Below are 20,064 nucleotides of genomic sequence, written 5' to 3' on the forward strand. Positions count from 1 at the left end.
AATGTTCACGCTATGAATTTGAGATTTTGAAAATGTAGCAACATTCACTTATGCATCGACAGTAAGGAATTTGATGTATGCATAAGTATGTACACATCCAGATCTTGCATACATTGTGAGGATGTTAAGCATATATTTGAATAACTCTAGACTAGAGCATTGAAAAGTTGTAGAAAAGATTATGCGGTATTTACAAAGAACTAAGGATTGCATACTCACTTATTGAAGATCAAGTCATCTAGAGATCATGGGATATGCAAACTCCGATTTTTGTTAAATGGCTTGATAGCAAGAAGTTGACCTTATATTATGTCTTCATGTTGACAGGAGGGACTATATTATGGAAAAGCATCGAACATACATGCTAATAATCATGGAGGCAGAATTTATAGTCTGCTAATAGAATCGTCAATTTGGGTTAGACATATTGAATTGGTTCGCTCCGTCAAACAATTTAAGTGAGTTGGATTGGTATTTTATCAATCCATTTTAAGGTGGGTCCAGGTGGATTGGCTTGTGACCGTGTGAGTCGTCCATAGTGGGCTTGAGTTGGCTAGCAGGTTGAAAATTTTTTTTCTTTTAAAATTTAAAATAAAAATAGAAATTTTAATGAATTCGTATGTTTAGCCCACCTAATTCACAAATAAACTTAAAATTTTTAATATATATATATATATATATATATATATGAGGAATGATATGCCGCGCGACAAACGCCGCGCGACACCTCCGCGACAGCCGACCTCCTCTCATTCATCGTCGCCGTTCGTCGCCGTCCGATCACCGTTGGCCGCAATTTCGGACTCGTTGGAATCACAACTCGACGGCGCACACATTGGCATCGGATTCCGGCCGGATTGTGGCCGGAATCCGGCCGGAATCCGGCCAGAAACGCGACAGAGGCGCTGTTGGCCGGTCTCCGGCCGTGATTCGGCCGGATTCCGGCCGATTTCCGCCGGAATCGGCCAACAGCGCCTGTTGGGCGATTCCGGCCGAAATCGGCCGGATTCCGGCCGAATCGCGGCCGGAATCGCCCAACAGAGGCTCTGTCACGTTTCTGGCCGGATTTCGGCCGGATTCCGGCCACAATCCGGCGGGAATCCGGGTCCGGCCGGAGCGCCGGCGAGTTGGCCTTCCAACGCATCCGGTCCGGCGGCCGTTGGTGGTCGGACGACGGTGAACAGCGGCGGAGAAGCAGCGAACGTCGGAGGAGTCGCGGACGGGTGCGCAGGATACGTCGCGCGGCATATCAAAACCGATATATATATATATATATATATATATATATATAATTTTTTTTTTGATAGACTCATGAACTTAATCCTCCTAATCTACAACCCAAACGTAAAAATTTTAATCTTATATATATTTTTTTTATTTTTTAGTAGGCTCGTGAGTTCGTAAGTATAGGAACTTCGGTCAGACAAGGAAGACGTAATGACATCAACTCTCGATTCATATCAACAGTTTGAAATTTTAACTTTATAAACAATGATAATCCTGTGGATATATCATTCGATTTGTTTTCGATGTATCTGTAATGCTTTCATGCAACCCATAAGACAAGAAACATAAGCATCGAAGATAACTAATGGGGGCACCACATTGTGTCCTTTTGCCTTGCACATGTGATTGTCAGATCCTTTGGGACCTGATTGAGTTGGTTACTGGGACAAATTTATTGTAGTGGATAAAGGTTGAATTTCGACGAATCAAGATAATATCCTCCTCGTCGTGAGTCAACTGTAGTTTTGCGATTTATTCTTCACAGATGATCGTGAGACCAATTATATAAGATTGTTGGGATGACAGATTCCATTTTTTACTGTAGTAATTGTCATATCCACGTTGAGGACACAAGGCAAGGCATTGTTGCGAGGCGTTCATGGTCGACCGACCGAGCAGGAGAACAGTAGGTTTACACGACTAACCCCATCAAACATGCATGCCTGTGCTTCTACTACATCATGATTCACCAATGGATCGGAGATGAAACTTCAGGTGTGCGCCATATCGTGTTTGAGATGAAGAAGAGATTAGAAGAAAAATCTCTTCACAATATGAGACTGACATAGATAGCTACCTTTGTATGACAAGTTAACTTCCTTAGCTTTCCTTGCGTGGTCGGAATTAACGATAATTCCAAATTTCCAATCTAATTCACTTAAAATCCTGTCTGAAGTTTGTTAACACGCGACAAAGTAGATTTATAATTTCCTAACCATTCGATCATTTCTCTCTTGTCCCTTTTCAATCTCTACCAATCTAGCAAGATGATAAAGATGTTGAAATTATTGAGAAAAATCCAAGTTCAAATTTGTCTTCATCAAATAGGAGTACACTCAGATATGTGTATTTTAAAAATCATAGATTCCTAGCCTTTGGCATTAACAACAACACTTAACAGGCTTGCAATGCGTCGCTTAATGCATTTCATCGTCCAGTTTGAGATGGAGAATAGAAGAAAAATCTGCAGGAGAGGGACAGGGATCTGATTGTCCTGTTACAGTACGTTGTTTAAAATTACTTGTGTGCTCCGAACGATAATTCCAAATTTCCAACCTAGCTAGCTAATTGCTAATTCACTTAAAATCTTGTTTAAAATTTGTTATAACGAACGACAAAGTAGATTTATAATTTCATAACCATTCGATCATTTCTGTCTCATGCTTTTCAATTTTAAAATCATGTTAGGGTACGGTTACAAGAATAAATCTCTACCGATCGATCTAGCAAGATCATGAAATTATTGACAAAAATCCAAGTTCAAATTTGTCGTCGTGAATATATCATATGAATATGAATAGATTCCTAGCCTTTCCTTTTACCAAGAAAATTATTTATAACATTATGTATACATCATTTTTTTATATATAATTTAGAGCGCACCCCGTGTATGAACTATTTTCTAAGGAAAAAAAAAGTCGCGTCCTTCTTTATCGAATCGTTAAAAGATTTCGACGAGCACCTCACCTCATTGATTTGAAAAATAACAGAATTATACTTTAATACTATTCTCATTTATTATTTTTCCATCTAAATAAAATATATTATAATAATTATAAAATCATAATTACTGATATAACATTAAAAAATAATAATTTAAAATTAAAATTATTCTGAGTCTTCGAGAATAATTTAAATAGTATTTTTTTAAATCTAAAATCGAGCCGAACCCTTAACTAATTTCACACCTAGTGATTCAATTCTTAGAATTTCAAATTTAACATTCATATATTGCAACAAAACATAAAACCTCGTGATTCAATTCTAAGAATTTCAAATTTAACATTCATATACGAGGGACTTCGTCCAAAACAATGACCCTTTATAGAGGGAGTTGACAAATCAATGAATCAGTCCGCATATATTGGGGATCACCCCTTTGACCTATTGCAACAAGACCTCATGTAGAAACCATCTGTGTTATCCCAAACATTCATATTGCAACAATTACAATTTCATAGTTACTACATCTGAGCCGTCATGCAGTTGTAGCAATCGCGATTTCGTAATTATTACACAATTGTAACAACTATGATTTCGTACAATTTCGTAGATGTTTATATAACATGGAAAAAAATTCAAGACAAATTATTTGAAATCTCCGAAAAAGATTTATGTGATATTTTTTTCAATCTGAAATCGAGTCGTTACAAATTTCACCCCGCAACCAATTGTAGATTTTTTAAATAAATTTTGATTTAATATATTGTACGTTTCATAGTTCAAACCCAAATTAAAATTAAAATAATGACTTCTCAAAATTAATATTCACATTGTAACATCAAAACTTATTTAAATATCTATAATTGATTACTGAATTAGAATCCATAATGATCCGATTACAAATTTAAAAAATATTTATTTTTTTTAAAATTTAAATAATTTAATTAATTTTTTTCAATATTATAACCGTTATAATTTTTACTATTATATAATAATTATAATTTTATAATTACTATAATTCGTTCAATTTAAATAAGAGATATAAAACGATATCGAAAGACAATTATGTTGTTTTACATGGGATAAAACGTCTTTTTTATAAAAAAAAAAATCAAAACCCCATTGAAGATTCGGTAAAAAAAAAAGGAGCACTCTTTGAATTTTGCCCCATAAAACAGTAGTCTTTTGACTTTTGCCCCAAAAAAAAAACAGTTTACCAAAATAGATTACAGAGAAATCTCAATGCACTGCGGATGAACTATTTTGCCTGCTGATGCCATTGTCTCAATTAATTTCCTGCCGGAAATTAATATTATTTTATTTCAAAGTTGAAGAAACAAAAAAAAAATACATTTCATCTACGCAAGCATAACTTAGGTAGAAAAGGTCATGAGATCACTACTCAGGCCGTCCATCTCCAACACCTTTTATCCGACGAAACCTAATCAGAAATCATCCGGATTAGCAAGTCATATTATCAGTGACATCCATAATAATAAGTCTGATGCCAAATAAAATCCACCATACATAACCTAGATTAAGTTGGATTCATTCTCTTTCTTAATCAAGAGCAGATGTGGAACTACATTGCCTCAGAAATTTTGGAGGTTCAGGAATTAAGAATCAAATTAGCAACACATTTATGTTTGTTTAGCATAGACTGAATCGAATATCTTTGGTATCACAAAGACACACACATTTAAAAAAAACCATGAAAACAAGAACAACTTTTGTATAGTTATAGTTTGGAATATCCGAGTTAGACATCCCTAAAATGCCTCTAGGTGCTTCTGAGTTCAAGAACATGTAAATTCGGAAACCCTTGATTGGCGTCCAGTACATAGTTGATTGAAAAAGAAAAAAAAACTTTCAATTGAAACTCATACTTCACTGAACAATGAAGTTTGGTTACTGCATGACTTCTCTATCTCAGTGTAATCACTCCAATTATAATAAACATACAGATTGGAAGCACAATTCAGGTAAAAACGAGAAGGTGAAAAGGTGCTTCAGCAATCTCAAACTCAATAGTAATCTTAATTCTCAGCCAAAGCTAATGTTATTGGAACATACTGGCATAGTTCGAAAGAAACTCACCTAGATAGCATCCAAAAGTTATCTAACTCCTCGTCTTAAAAGTTAAGAAATAATGGGCGATTCCGATGCATTGGTGTCCTAGATAAAATTTCTTACTGAAAAATAAGACATGGAAGGGAATTCAAAGCCAATGAATCTGAGAGTTGAGACAACTCACATTGTTCAAAGCCCAACCTTGACATCGAGCTTCTTCTTCAAGACATCCATGACGGAACCAAAATTAGCCTTCACGTTGACAGGTGGATTGGCATACCGGCAAGCCATGTCTGATATCTCCTTCGAGTGGTAAGCAATTTTAGACTGTGCGAATTTGAGGCCATGTGCAGTGCTAACTACTATGGTGCGGTCATTGGTCCCAATCACTCCCTTCTCCCTCAGCTTGAACAATGCAGCGAGAGCAACTCCGGTGTGAGGGCAGGCAAACATACCTGTGCGGTCGGCGAGAGACATAGCGTTCATAAGCTCCTCCTCCGTTGCCTCCTCGACGATACCATCCGTTGCCTTAAGGGCAAAGACCGCACGGTCAATTGAGACTGGGTCACCGATTTGGATGGCGGATGCAAATGTGTCTGCGGCGATCACCGGCTTGAAGTCAGTCCACCCTGATTTGTAGTGCAGGTAGAGAGGGTTGGCGTTGGTTGCCTGAGCGCAGACAAGGCGTGGCACACGGTCGACCAGTCCAAGCTCCCGACACATCTCGAAACCTTTGTAAAAGGCGTAGATGTTGCCCAGATTGCCTCCTGGGACGATGACCCAGTCAGGCACCTCCCAGTCGAACTGTTGCAGGATCTCAATGGCAGCGGTTTTCTGGCCCTCGAGGCGGAGGGAGTTGAGAGAGTTAGCGAGGTAGATGGGGAGCTCGGCGGTGACCTCGCGGATAAGGCGCATGCAACCATCAAAATCAGTGTCGATGGAGAGCACTGTGGCGCCATTGGCAATTGGCTGGACCAGCTGGGCGAGAGATATACGATCGGCGGGGAGGAAGACAATGGAGGGGATCCTAGCGGCAGCACAGTAGGCTGATAGGGCAGCAGACGTGTCTCCAGTGGAAGCGCACCCGACGCCGGCAATCGGGCGGTTGAGGGGAGCGCGGCGAAGGCGATTAACCTGGCTGACAAGAACAGTCATGCCGAGGTCCTTGAAGGAGCCTGTGTGGGAGATGCCACAGTGCTTGACCCAGAGATCGGGCATGCCGTCGAGGTGATCGCGGCCGAGGCGCTCTGCCCAGAAGAGGTTCGAGTTTCCCTCGAAGAGAGAGACAATGTGGTCCGGATCGATCTGGGGGAGGACGAATTCCTTCTTGGACCAGACCCCGGATCCATACGGCCAGGTTGTGCGGCCGACGCGAGAATCGAAGAGGTCACGCCAGTAGGAGCCCGGGAAGCGCTTTAGAGCCTCGAGATCGTGTCGTACGTCTAGGAGGCCGCCGGAGCGACTGCGGTACACCACGTTGTCGAGGGAGTACGTTTCGGTAGAGTCAACAGGGGCGTTGAAGGGCACGTAGCAAGCCGAGAAGCCTTGCGATGCGTTAGCCTCACCGCGACGATGAGCCTCCTCACGGATGTTTTCGTCCGCCGGTCGCCGGATCTTCAGCTGCTGGTGGCTTCCCCCGATTCCACCGTCCGTCGTTAAGCACGACGAGATCACAACCCCTGGATGCCGGTGGCGGAGGGCGAGGAAGGGGGCATTAGGGTTCCGGAAAAGGGGGGACGTAGTTAGTGTCACCGCTCCTCGGGCCCTGTCCTTTCGAGATAGATGACGGTGGCAACTAGAAGACGAGAACAAAGGCGAGAACACATCGGCCGCGGTGGCGGTGGCGGTGGCCATGGTGGTGGCGGCGTTGGGGAGGAGAGAGCAGATTGTGGGGGGGAGTGGCGGAGTACGAAGCTTAGCAGATTCGGATTGCAATTTGGGTATTTCTATTTATAGCTAAACATACGGGTCTGTTGATCAAGTAGACCGGTTTATGTAAGCAGAACTAGATCCGATCTCGGTTGGGTGAAATTTATCAATTTGGCCCATTTGACCTAGTGCACCAACATAGCCTAGGCATATACCATCCGATTTTATGCTTTGTTTAGATGGAATGAAAGAAGATTCATCGACGGAAGCGGAAGAGAGATGGAGGAAGGAAAGTAAAAGTAAAATATTTATATATATTTTTTAATTTAGAAAGGATAGAAGGTTTATTAATTTAGTACGTATTTATAGGATCATTTAGAGTATTAGAGAGGGTGAATATCGTTTCCATTATATTTTCATACTTTTCGATACATTCGTAAAACTTGCATACATAAAAGAGAAAACAATGAAAAATACACAAATATATAAAAGTTTTATTTGGTTCATAGTCACCGACTACTATTCCAAAATCCATGATTAAAAGACTGTTTCTGATGGACAATCTATTGAGTAACTCTTTTCTTACGAAAGGGAGGTAAGCGCTTTACAAATATGTAAGATCGGTAATATGGATACCACTTATAAATTAAAATCAAAAGCGTAAAGCACAAGTTATACCGATAGAACGTATAGACTTTGATGTAGCTCCTCGGCGCGACGACAGCATTCTGAATGATCTTTCTTCATGCAGACGGTCGTCATTAAGTCGTAGTATGATACTTCTAAGGCTTTCCCTCGAGGCTCTTTTATTGAGTGATCCGAGCACCTGTAAGCCTTTTCGGGCGCTTCCAATATCGTCCACCGATCCACTATCGACGCTTTGACTCGGCAATTCCGGTTGCTTGTATCATTTTTCGAGTGCCTGTATGCTGACGTGGAGGTTCCGAATCAACCTTGACTTCGCAACGCTTTATCCAAATTGGAGCCTCTGGGGGTGCCTAGAGGCTGAGGTATCCCAACTACTGGGATTTTGTCACCTCACCGCCTTGCTGGCCTCATTCTGCCGATGTCCGATCGCCTAAAACCAATATGGACGTCGCCTGGATCCAAATAAGGGTGTCCGGAACACAAAGTTCCAATCCATCCTTTCTTGCATTACAAGTTAGTGCACAACACAAAAGTAACAGGAAAATAAATATTTTTTCAAACTGTTTGATCTTAACTTTGGATTTCCAGTGAAATTCTATGTCGAAACGACGCCTACTGTTCCTCTTATCGGGAACATGTCCTTACTCACTCTTCAGAAGAATTTATCTTGTGCCAATCAAGTCCTCTAGAATGGTTGGATTTTTTATTAGTTTCGATCTTCGGCCCCTAAGACTTCCATATCGCTAGACTTTCAATCCTCCAGACCTGCTTAGACTTTTGTCTGATGCACTTGATCTGCTAAGTCTTCCTGCCTAGTCTTTTTTATTAGGACTTCCTTATCCAGTTCTTCAAACCAAGTTTTCCCACTTAATCCTTCAAATTAGGTCTACTTAGCCTCCAGCTATGACTTCCACCGCCTAGCCGCAACTAGAGCTTTCCTATGCCTAGTCACAACTAAGTCTTTTCTGTGCTACATGCATACTCAGTTTAACTCATCAAATAACTTTACACATTTAACTTGAACTCTTTGCTATTATCAAAACTTAGATTCGATTATCTGATATTTCATGCATCAATAGTGTTACCTTATTTGGGACGAAAGGAAGGGAAACAAATATATAAAGTTATAAAAATACTCTTATTTCTTAAAAAAAATATAGGTACAGTACAGATGAAAAATATAAAATTCTATCAATATTGCATGATAAAATTGGGGTACAGAAGATCCTAAAATAGACAACACGTTCTTTAGATAAGTCTCTGTTCTTGAAGGAGATGAAGATTAGAGTTATCTGTCTCTGTCCTATTGAGTCTTGTTCTCAAAGAGATTTATGACAAGGGTTGGCACCAACGTTGTGAAGTGTGAGTGGTTGAATACTAAACAGTGATGATGCACGTTGTGTGAGAAGTGATGGTGCAAAGATAAAATATCTAGATAGATGAGTTAATTTGATAATTAATATTTTTAAATAAAAATAAGATTGAAATAAAATATTTTAAAATTTTCTTTCCTCTTTCTTACACTCTAAATTAGAGGATAAAAAATTCTAACAATTTATGAATATATAAAAATAAAATTTATCTTTCTCTCATCTTTTCCTTCTCTTTAACTCACTCTATCTTCAATCTGGTTCCCTTTATTTATCCATCTCTTTCCTTCGCCTCCTTCCAAACAAAAAGTGAAGCAGATAATGGGCCGGGTTCAAGAGGCCCGATAAAATTCTAACATTTGGATCAGGCTCATCGTTGCGAAACCCTAGCCGATACACTATATAAATAGTCATCGCATTTCTGGATTGCGTTTATTGTTCGCTGTGACTGCTCCCGCCGCCGTTATTCCCCGCCGATAGCAAGATGGCCGACACCCTGGTCCTCCGCGGCACGATGCGTGGCCACTCAGACGTGGTCACAGCAATCGCCGCTCCCATTGACAACTCCGACATGATCGTCTCCTCTTCCCGGGATAAGTCCATCCTCATCTGGCACCTCACCAAGGACGCCCCCTGCCGCCAGCCTTGAGGGTGCCGGAGGGGGTTCTTCCTATGGTGTGCCCCGGCGTCGCCTCACCGGCCACTCCCACTTTGTTCAGGATGTGGTCCTCTCTTCCGACGGCCAGTTTGCCCTGTCTGGCTCCTGGGATGGAGACCTACGCCTCTGGGACCTCGCCACTGGCGTCACCACCCGTCGCTTCTCTGGTCACACCAAGGACGTCCTCTCCGTCGCCTTCTCCGTCGACAACCGCCAGATCGTGTCGGCCTCCCGCGACCGCACCATCAAGCTTTGGAATACTCTTGGGGAGTGTAAGTACACCATTCAGGATGCGGATACACACACTAACTGGGTCAGCTGCGTCCGCTTCAGTCCCAATGCTTTCCACCCCACCATCGTCTCTGGCTCATGGGATCGCACTGTGAAAGTCTGGAACTTGACGAACTGCAAGCTGCGATGCACTCTTGCTGGCCATGGTGGCTATGTCAACACAGTTGCCGTTAGCCCCGATGGTTCCCTCTGCGCTAGTGGTGGCAAAGATGGAGTCACGCTTCTCTGGGATTTAGCTGAGGGGAAGCGCCTTTATTCGCTTGATGCAGGGGCCATCATTCACTCCCTTTGCTTCAGCCCCAACCGTTACTGGCTTTGTGCCGCCACTCAGGAGAGCGTCAAGATTTGGGATCTCGAGAGCAAGTCCGTTGTGCAGGATCTTAAGCCTGAAAGCACTGCCACCAAGAACCAGGTAATTGTTTTTTCATTGTAATTCACTGCGAGTTTAAATTTTGTTCTGTTTCTTTGTTGTTCTAGTAGAATCATTTGTTGTTCTAGTAGAATCATTTTTATTTAGTATTTTATTTGTTTGGGTTGCTTACTTGCTTTGGTTACAATACACTCTCAGCTATCCACTTCTAGTTCATTATTTTATTAATGATAGGTAAGGTGTGATTGTGTGCTAAGATGTGATTGAAACTTGTGTTGAAAACTGGACTTGTGGATGAACTGGAAGCCTTGCTAGTTGTTGATTTTTTTTAAAAAATTTAACTGAGCCTAGTCTTGAAACACTCAGATTTTTATGCTGATTAACTTTGGAATCCACAAATCCTTCAACCCTACATTGAGCGTTGAAAACTCGAATCCTCACTGAGCATTGTGATCATTGACTATTGTTTCACAAAATATAAATGAAAACGGAGGCATTGATTTTCTTTCTTATTCCTATGATTTTCTTTCTTATTCCTATGATTGCCAATGTGCTTATTTTATTAAATGTTAAGCTTATGTTTTATGTACTTTTAATTTCTCTCTATACCTTGGAATCTGCAATATTATTTTTATTGTCATCTTTGTTTGGGGCATTATATTCATAGATTGAAATATTATGATGTGCAATATTTCTTTTGTTGCATTTGAGCTTTTATGGTTTCAAATCTAGAGAATGCAGAAATTGCCAATGGCTGTCTCAAGCCTGGCTGAAAAAGGTTGAAGCCTTGAAGGGGATTGCTTTAAGCCCTAGCAAACTTAAAAAATTAATCAATTCTGCAAGCATGCATATTAATATTATTTGTCAGCGCACTATTCAATAAGGGAATTGGATGCATGTAGTCAACCATAAGTAGGTGGGTTAACTTGGTTTGTTGATGTTGATGTGGATACTGAGAGATAAGTATGTGAAACTAAGTAGTACTAACTATTGAAAGTTGTAGGACCTTGGACAAACATGAAATCTTCTTTGTTCCTGATTTTTTGTGTTTATTCAGAGCATTCATGATTTTCAAATATGAATAGTGCAGCGTAACCACATGAATGAGTACTAACCTTACGTAATGGTTGGCAAAAATTGAAATAAGGGAACATTTAAGTTTTTTAAATATTATATCAACAGATGGAAGCTAAAAAATAAAATATTTAAGCCAACGAATAAAAAAAAAATTTATAAGCTTAACAAGGCATGGTTAGGCCTGAAGTTCATTTTTCTCCCTCCATTTGTGAGTCAATGGTTTCTCTTCCCAGCAAGGGCTCTAAGATGAAAACATTTATTCTCTAAAATCCCAATTAACTTGCTTTGTACTAATGACATGGATTCATATATGTTTTTCAATCTTCTAATCTGGTTGTTAAAGCACTCAAATAATGCCTCTCCTCCTTGAGCGACTTAATAAGTAGTGTTATCAAGACAGCTTTCTGATCAAGGCTAGTGTTTCTAATGGTTGAGCCAGTATGGTCGCTGACAGGCACCCCATGGTTGAGCTTACATCACAGTTAGCAAAAATGGGTGCACAACACACTGATATTTGCAAAATTTGAAATTATGTTGGTCTCATGTTCAATTTGTTGTGTCATTTTTGTTAATTTCTTTGTATGTAGGAATTTGAGGATCTTCAGAATATTATATTTTTCTCTTTTTGGTATATGCTAACACTTCCTTTTATCAATTGCCCTTTCTCAGTAACGCTTTGATCAACAAGTATATGAGAATTTCCTAACTTTGAATCGGCTATAAAGTTTTCTAGTTGATATACTTCGCTTCATAATTAAATTTTCTTGTCAAAATTTTAAATTATGATCGCAGAGTTATTTCATCAATCCTATCATGTAGCTGAAACAGATTGTTAAAGTGACTTTGTGTATCCTAACAAACTTTTCCCGTCTTCAAACACAATATCATTAATTTTGTTTCTCCTATATTTCCGATTGTGTTAGTTTGATTGGTTTAATTGTTTATGTTTGACTATACGCAGATGCTGTACTGCACGAGTTTGACTTGGAGTGCTGATGGTAGTACTCTATTCACTGGTTACACCGACGGAACCATCAGAGTGTGGGAGATCCGATACTAGAGACATCGAAAGAACTTATCCATTTTGGAGTTAAATATTTCACTAGCCATAATTTTATTTTTGTATGACTAAATGTTATCGATGCGTTCCTGGCTTTTCAAGATACTGAGTCATTTTTATGTTCTCTTCTGTCCTCCCCCCTAGTTATTTCAAGTTACTTTTGTCTAGCTGTTGGTAGGGTGCTTGTAAGAATGTTGAATCAGAGCTCATTGAGACTTTGTAACTTAATCAATTGCTTGCTTGATAAGATAGTTTGACTTTATTTCCTAGACTAGAATTCATCGACAGGCATAATTGCAATGATCTTCCTCTGTGCTACAATTGCCAGTATTTAGTAGTTTCACTCTGTTAGAGAAGATTCATGATCTTAATGATCTTTATATGATCGATTTTATGATCATTTGTGAGCAGGTAAATTAAGAAATTATATTTTGGATCTATTTTAATCGAAATTCAATCTTTGTCTATTTTAATAAGCCTATTTCATTATAATCAATTTAATTACATCTTAAGGGTTGTGAGAGAAATTCACATCCATGAGTGAGGTTGTGATGCTCTAGCCAAAACATGTAGATGTGACTCAGATTATTTAAGATAAAAATTAATAATTATAATCATAAATTAACAATTATTTTAACTGATTTTTTTTTAAAAAAATGATAACTTCACTCATTTTACCATAAATTAACAATTATGTTAACTGATTTATTTTTTAAAAAATAATAACTTCACTTATTTCTAAAATGTTAAATCTAAATAATTTTTCAAAAGATTCTTATCATTTATAAAAATGAAAGATTTGAACAAGTTTAAATAATTTTACATAGAATCGGTTGAGGCGATGGTAGGAGTAAATTTATTTTATTTTATTTTAGAAAATAAATGATAAATATAGATATTTTAAATTACAGGAGATATACTCTGTGTGTTTTGAAAAAATGCAGGGGTTTTATGCATAAATTATAGGGTGGTGGTACTTGATGGCGCGTGATAATTACAGGATTAAATTGAAGATTTCCCTACGGACTGAACCCTACTGGGGAGAAGTAGAAGTGAGCGGCGATGGAGGTAGACACCGCCATGGAGTTGGATGCGGAGGCTGCGGCGGCACCCTCGCCCTCCTCCAAGCGCCTCTCTGTCAGAAACACTATCCAGACCAACTTCGGTGATGATTACATCTTCCAGATAGCTGCTAAGTACCTCCTTTCCCCATTCCCCCACCCTTTTCCATGTTTATTTTTTTTCCTATTCGCACACACACCTTCCCCTCTCCCTCTTCTGGGAAGTTTTCAGCAGGATTAGGTATACTTAGCCACGTTGAGTAGGCAATTTCCTCTAAAAAATGTATGCTGCCAGTAAGACGTAGGAAATTTGTCATTTTTTTGCTACATTGAGAAAGATTCATTAGTGGCGCAAACTTCTGAGCCTTCGAGGGGCTCGGCGTCCTATCAGTCTGGCTTTCTTTGTGCAGTTTTCCCCGTTGATGTTCGTTTTCCATTGTCATTTGGAACAATTGAATTAGTATTTAGGTCTCTTAGCTCGGTTTTGTCCCTGAAAATTGAAGAGAAGGAAACCCAATGGTTGTAAAAAAAAAATTGAGGATGGATTGTGAATGACAAAATAATCAGGACCCGTGCACTCCTTGATCTAGTTTAGAGGATGGAGTACATTATAATGTTGAGATGCATTTTCCATCTATTCTATTTGGTGTGTCAAGTCCCTTTTTCTTTTGTAATCACACCTATTGCCTGTTAAGTTAGGTTGGTTGTTTATAAAATTTACCATGTTTACTTGCAGATTTTGATTATGTAATTCATGGATAATGGTTCTTTTTTAAGGCTAGAGGACAGAAGATTACGGGTCTAATAATAGATTTATACCAATTTTTTTCTTCTTTCAACTTGTAAGACCAATACAATGCTGTCACATTGAGTTTATGAATAGTTATGTAAACTCTATGTGATTAAGTAAATGGGAATTTTCTCTCAATTACATCAGTTTTTGCAATTCATTTCATAGATTTTTATTTTACTCTTTTGATTGTTTATTTATGGGTGTCTTTCTGGAATTCATCTTGATTCTATCGCAAGCCAGGAGATCTCAAATTTGGCCTTGTCCTTGTCATCAAATACAATCAAATTTTACTCATCAGTAACTGGCCAATATGTCGGTGAGTGTAGAGGGCACAATGGAACAATTCATGAAATTTCATTTTCTGTTCCATCCTCACCACAGACGATCTGTTCTTGTTCATCTGATGGTACTGTCAGAGCATGGGATGTCAGGACATTCAAGCAGGTACAATGAACTCCAGTAATTACTAGCTTTGGATTCTATTTCATGTGTCTGAACTTTAACCTGTGGCTGTTACCTTTACTTGTGGTGTAGTTTTTTCCCCCTATATCAAGGTTTAACATGCCATGTAATTCTCCATTTTTAGCATTGCTATTAGATACTAAATCCATATGCGCGACTTGATTTGTTGCTCATGTTGCTGAGAACTTGATAATATTTCTGACAAATTTAGTAACATTTTTCTTCTATATATCATCTGCTTCTCTAATAAACACTTGTGACATAGGTTTCTTCACTAAGTACTAGTTCCTCTCAAGAATTATTTAGCTTTTGCTTTGGAGGATCAAGCGGCAACCTACTTGCAGGTGGAAGCAATGCTCAGGTACTAATATTCAGCCTATGTTCCTATTTGGAGACTATAACGTGTAAAAGGAAATCTTGTTTCCTCTGAATTAGTTTTGCAGCTTTTGATAGCATGTGCATTGCTTTATGGTTCTTGATGTCTGAAAGAGCGTCAACCTTGTCGTTTGTGTTTTAGGGATTGCGGTGTGCAATGTCCATGGTGTTTATTCTTGTTAACAAACTAATTCCATTGTGGTTTTTTTAAAAAAAAAAAAAATCAAAATTCCAGATATAGTTGACAAGTTGCAAGAGAAGTCTGATGTCATTTTTTCACGACTCAGATATTTGAAACTAAAAATTTGATAAAAGATTTGTTAACTTGTCAAAAATGATTATGCTTCTATGATTCCTATGCAAGTGACATGCTGGAAGCCTGGAACACATTCTAGTTTAATCCCACACAGAAAGTTATGGACTAATAAAGAGAGTTTATAAACTTTGGAGGATTCTTACTATTAACGTGAGACTAAGAATTTTTGGCTAGTAGCTGGCTTTGATAAGTTAATTGATTGATTCTCTATCTATCATGCATAGTGCAATTCTTACAAAGTGGATGTAATCCTAGACATGGTGAAGTGGTTGGAAAGTGTTTTTATGGCATGGTGAAGCTATCATTGAGCCTCACATGCCATCAATCAGGGATGACCCTTGGCTATAAGTTGGATTTTAGTCTTAAGAAGGACTTGGAGACCTTAAGTGAAGGTGTTTGTAAAATCTTATTTTAGTCCTATATGAAGAGTTGTGTAATAATAAGCAAGTTAAGAGCTTAGATGAACGATCTATGATTGACTTGGGTTTAAGCATTCTGGATCTCATCTATATTGGTTGTGATACTCTGGATTTATTACAGTTTGTTCTGATGAAAAAAGGAATCAGTTTACTTATTTCCTGTCTGATTTTCTTATCATTTGCCCTTCCTCTCCTGTTTGCAGCTGTATTTGAAATAACATTATTTTGCATTGCATAAATTTTATGAAATACTTTTATAGATATACTTTTGGGACTGGAGAAATGGTAATCACATGGCATGTTTGGAGGAGTCCCATATGGATGATGTCACACAGGTATGCATCGCCCAATTTTCTTTTTTCCGTAAAGAGATAAAATGGCACCCATAATTTGCTAGAGCTTGTTCATCTCTCTATCTATATATATTTTATTCAGTTGATAAATTTGCAAGAACAATATTGACATTCAAAATGTTGAAATTCTACTTTCTTTAGTTAAAGGTTAATTAATTCAAAGTATTCTAAACTGTAAGGTTATTTTTCTTCATATGTATCCCAATGTTTCATTTGCTTGCAATTATACCTAAACTATTTCAGCAAGGCATCTTCACTTTCTATTTGTTAAACAATCCTGTAGAATTTTATCTGTTAAAACTTTTTTCCACCCAAAATAAGATGGTATCATTGAGAATAATGATTTTTTTCTTAAAATATTTTCTCCATCGTGTCAAGTGAATTAAGGATAAAATTTAAAATTTAAACAAGATTAGGCATTTATTTGTAAGTAAATTAAAGTTTTAAATGGATTTTTAGATAAGTTGTGCTTTTAGGATATTTTTAATTTGCTAGCCTTTTAGTGAAATATAGGCAACTTTTTCTAAGGCTTCCATGGTTGGGACTATGGTAGAAGAGATTATAGACAACTTTTTGATAGTATAAATCATTGAAATCATTACTCAATAATAAACAAAATTTGAATTACCTCAATATTACCCACGACATGGCATTACATAAAGCTGGAATGTTGGGATTTCTGGTTTTTTTATTCTTAACATTGTTGGAGTGCTGGGTTTCATTCTAGTTTTTGCTGCCTTACCTATGCATTGGTCATCTATAGCTTTCAATGGTCTTTGGACATTCTAGCCTTGTGACATAGTCCTACTCATTAGCATCCTTAAGATGATTGGCTGAACGTGTACAAAATGTGGCTTGGCCTGGTTATTATTAATCATGCTGTCAGGAATGATGCCCTCTTTTTCTATAGTTTAATTGTCATTGCTACTGTTATTCTTGTATGCACTTCTTGCTGAATTTGCAACTGAGATATTGTATTTCTGTGCATTTTCCTTTCGAACTAGGTAAGGTTTGTTCCCCATCTGCAAAATCAGCTAATCTCTTCTTCAGTTGATGGGTTGATGTGTCTCTTTGATGCAAGTGGATCTATTAATGACGATGATCATTTGGATCAAGTAAGATATGTCATTGTGCTTAGTGATTATGCGGTTTTTAGTTTCTCTGTGCTAATGTACCATCAACTTAAACTTTTTATATGGAATGTTTATTGTGTTACTTTATTGTTTTTATTTTTATTTGTATTTTCTATTGTGTTGTGGAGGTGAAGTTGGATTTGGTTAGTGTATTGTCAGTTTGAGTTTATGGGTGAATTATAAGTTGAGCGGAGCATTTTAGAGAGTGGAGTAAATGAGAATAAGTACTATTGCCTCTGGTTCCCATATCCCCTACTGAATTTACTTTTATTTCTCTACAGCATTTTCATAGAACGACTGGTAAAATGCTTTCCTGATTCTCAAGTTCTCACTGTTAATATTCATTAAATTCTTATCTTAGGCTGTTATTTGGTTTAGCCTCTCAAATTTGAAGTCTCTATTACTCTCAGTTTTGTCAGAATAGATCTTTACAGCAGCTTCTTTACTTCACATTATTAGATTTAATTACAAATTTCTGTTAGCATGTTGACGAATCTGAGAGAATCTCTCCCTTGGATAAGTCAGAGAGCTGATACTTTGCAAGATGCAGATGACCATGAGCTCCTATCTCATGGTGTCAGAGGCATGAGCTTGCAATGTATTAAGCCTCAAAAGATGACAATTTGCACTTGTAGGTTATTTTTTAAAAAATAGTTTTATCTTTATTGTTGTAGGTGATGAATGTGGAAACTTCGATTGCAAAAATAGGATTCTTTGGAACCATGAATCAGAAGCTTTGGTGTATGACACATCTAGAGACTTTGAGGTACTTTTTGTTGGTGCTTTTCAGTTTTGAAGCAACTTCACAATGCTTGTGATGTTTATTTGTACACAAATTATTGCCAATGCAAACTTACATATGCATACCCATATTCATTCATTGAAGTTTCTTTTGATTGAACATCATGATGTTCCTGCATAGTTGTTTCCTACCCCAAGAATTTTCTTATGCATGTAAATATAGGATCATTTCATGCTGTATTTGCATGCCACAAGAGTTTCATTCTTGTTTGATCTAATTCATTTATTAAGAAACACTACAATGATATGATACTGATTTTTTCAGATGAAGATGATAGTTATTTAGCATTTTCCATTCTTTAGGACTTTTTTCTGTTTCATATTTATTCAGAACAATTGGACTAGCCTTTTGACAGCTTCAATTAAAATGCAATAAGTGTCAAAATAGAAATTCACTATTTTCTCTTTTTATATGCTAACATTGATTTCTTTTATATTAGTCGAATGCTCCTTGTCTGAGTAATTTCTGCTAGATATCATGTTACGTAGCTTCAATTTTTTGTAATTTGATGATGCTATATTGATTTCATTTTAATTTTTTGTTGTTGTCATTTTCCTATTTAAATTTATATATTAATTTTATATTTTTCTCCTGCAATATTTTCTTTTTCTCTCAAAGATGATCTTACTTCGCTAATCTTATTATAATTGTGTTGTTTTATATTTATATCTCAAGTAGTTTGTTATTCTATGCCGCCAGCATTTGGGATTGGAGAAATGCAAGAAGAGAAGTGAGTTTTGAAGATGCTCGTTCGCTGGCTTCCAATAAGTGGAATCTTGATGATGTATGTCTTTCTACTGTTTCTTTTGATCCACAACTATGGTACTGTAAGCTCTAGTCAACTGGGTATGTGCATTTAATGTTTCTTAGTTTATAGGGTAATGAAGATTTTCAATTGCAAAATTACGAGGGAACAAAATTATACCATACACCACCTTATTGGAATATTGCTTTAGTTGATTTCCACCTTGTTTTAGTCAGAAAACCACTGAAATTTTCCATAAACTTCAGGCAGTTCTCTGACTTTCCATGTTCACAGGGCCAGAGAACTGCTTGAAGACAATTGTTTTGCATCTTTTTGATGATTTCTAGGAATATTTCTTTGGAGATTTACTATAATCTGTCATTTGCTTTTTGCAGATAGATTATTTCGTTGATTGCCATTACTCTGAAATTGATGATCGGTTATGGGTGATTGGTGGCACGGGCTCAGGGACACTTGGGTACTTCCCCATCAATAATGATCATGTTGGAACAATTGGGGTTGCAGAAGCTATTCTTGAGGGTGGACATGCTGGAGTTGTCAGAACTGTCTTGCCTGCTTCAGGAACTCAACTCTCCATTTCGAAAAATAACATTTTCTGTTGGACTGGAGGTGAAGATGGTCGCTTGTGTTGTTGGTTATCAGACGAGCCATCAGGATCCAACAGTTCTTGGATTTCAAAATCACTTGTCATGAGATCACACAAGGACCGCCGCATGCGACATCATCCATATTGACTAGGATTTATATTCAAAGTTAGTTGTATGTTTTTCTCATTCCCAGATGTGTAGAATCCCAACTAGAAATGTATGTTAAGTAGCATCATTTTTGTTTTATATTGCTGTTTTTATCTTAAAGATGTTGTGATTGTCCCTCAAGCTATTCATTTGCTTCTTCCATTTGCTGATTATTTGTGTATTAAATCAACCATACAACATATTCTGGTGACACTATTTTACAGAAGTAACCAGTGCTGTTTCATTTTGGCACAGTTTAAACATGTAAGTTAACATATCAGAATTGATTCTGACTGCATTAGTTTTAACCTTTTAGGGGTTAATCTAAAACTAACTCTACATTTATTTTGTCTCATGTGTTTGCAGAGATCAGAACCAGATGTATGATATAATTTTGTCTTCTTCTGAAGAAGGATTAATTAGAATGAGGCTTGTGAAGACCGCACAGAGCAGATAGCATTTCGGACATTGTCAGCCAAACAAAACCT

The 20,064-nt window shown here is 37.7% G+C and overlaps 3 protein-coding genes across 3 annotated transcripts; 2 read left to right on the forward strand and 1 right to left on the reverse strand.

Moving 5' to 3' along the window:
• Positions 1 to 4,149: 4,149 nt before the first annotated feature.
• On the reverse strand, positions 4,150 to 6,935 carry LOC141829632 (threonine synthase, chloroplastic-like). Its single transcript, XM_074717150.1, has 2 exons — positions 5,204 to 6,935; positions 4,150 to 4,390 (listed from the first exon to the last, which is right to left on the reverse strand). The coding sequence occupies exon 1, from the start codon at positions 6,871 to 6,873 to the stop codon at positions 5,209 to 5,211; it is 1,665 nt and encodes a 554-aa protein (XP_074573251.1). The 5' UTR covers positions 6,874 to 6,935; the 3' UTR covers positions 4,150 to 4,390; positions 5,204 to 5,208.
• A 2,414-nt stretch (positions 6,936 to 9,349) lies between these two features.
• Positions 9,350 to 12,609, forward strand: LOC141828784 (small ribosomal subunit protein RACK1z-like). Its single transcript, XM_074716179.1, is given in 3 exon segments — positions 9,350 to 9,540; positions 9,542 to 10,267; positions 12,264 to 12,609. Coding segments are annotated over 3 exon segments (975 nt in total). The 5' UTR covers positions 9,350 to 9,390; the 3' UTR covers positions 12,363 to 12,609.
• A 785-nt stretch (positions 12,610 to 13,394) lies between these two features.
• LOC141828943 (WD repeat-containing protein GTS1) lies at positions 13,395 to 19,696 on the forward strand. Its single transcript, XM_074716333.1, has 8 exons — positions 13,395 to 13,558; positions 14,453 to 14,660; positions 14,944 to 15,039; positions 16,049 to 16,123; positions 17,146 to 17,256; positions 17,949 to 18,040; positions 18,776 to 18,860; positions 19,217 to 19,696. The coding sequence occupies exons 1-8, from the start codon at positions 13,425 to 13,427 to the stop codon at positions 19,574 to 19,576; spliced, it is 1,161 nt and encodes a 386-aa protein (XP_074572434.1). The 5' UTR covers positions 13,395 to 13,424; the 3' UTR covers positions 19,577 to 19,696.
• Positions 19,697 to 20,064: the final 368 nt, after the last annotated feature.

This window comes from Curcuma longa, chromosome 5 (genome assembly GCF_044706935.1).
Source record: "Curcuma longa cultivar G26 ecotype Majalengka, Jawa Barat chromosome 5, ITB_CL_G26_1.1, whole genome shotgun sequence".
Lineage (NCBI taxonomy): Eukaryota > Viridiplantae > Streptophyta > Magnoliopsida > Zingiberales > Zingiberaceae > Curcuma > Curcuma longa.

Bases quoted from the DNA above. Each gene is read 5' to 3' on its own strand.
- LOC141828943 (XM_074716333.1), top strand. From the start codon at position 13,425: ATGGAGGTAGACACCGCCATGGAGTTGGATGCGGAGGCTGCGGCGGCA. The intron at 15,040-16,048 runs GTACTAATATTC...ATACTTTTATAG, and splicing joins CAGGTGGAAGCAATGCTCAG to ATATACTTTTGGGACTGGAG. The intron at 17,257-17,948 runs GTAAGATATGTC...TTATTGTTGTAG, and splicing joins ACGATGATCATTTGGATCAA to GTGATGAATGTGGAAACTTC.
- LOC141829632 (XM_074717150.1), bottom strand. From the start codon at position 6,873: ATGGCCACCGCCACCGCCACCGCGGCCGATGTGTTCTCGCCTTTGTTC.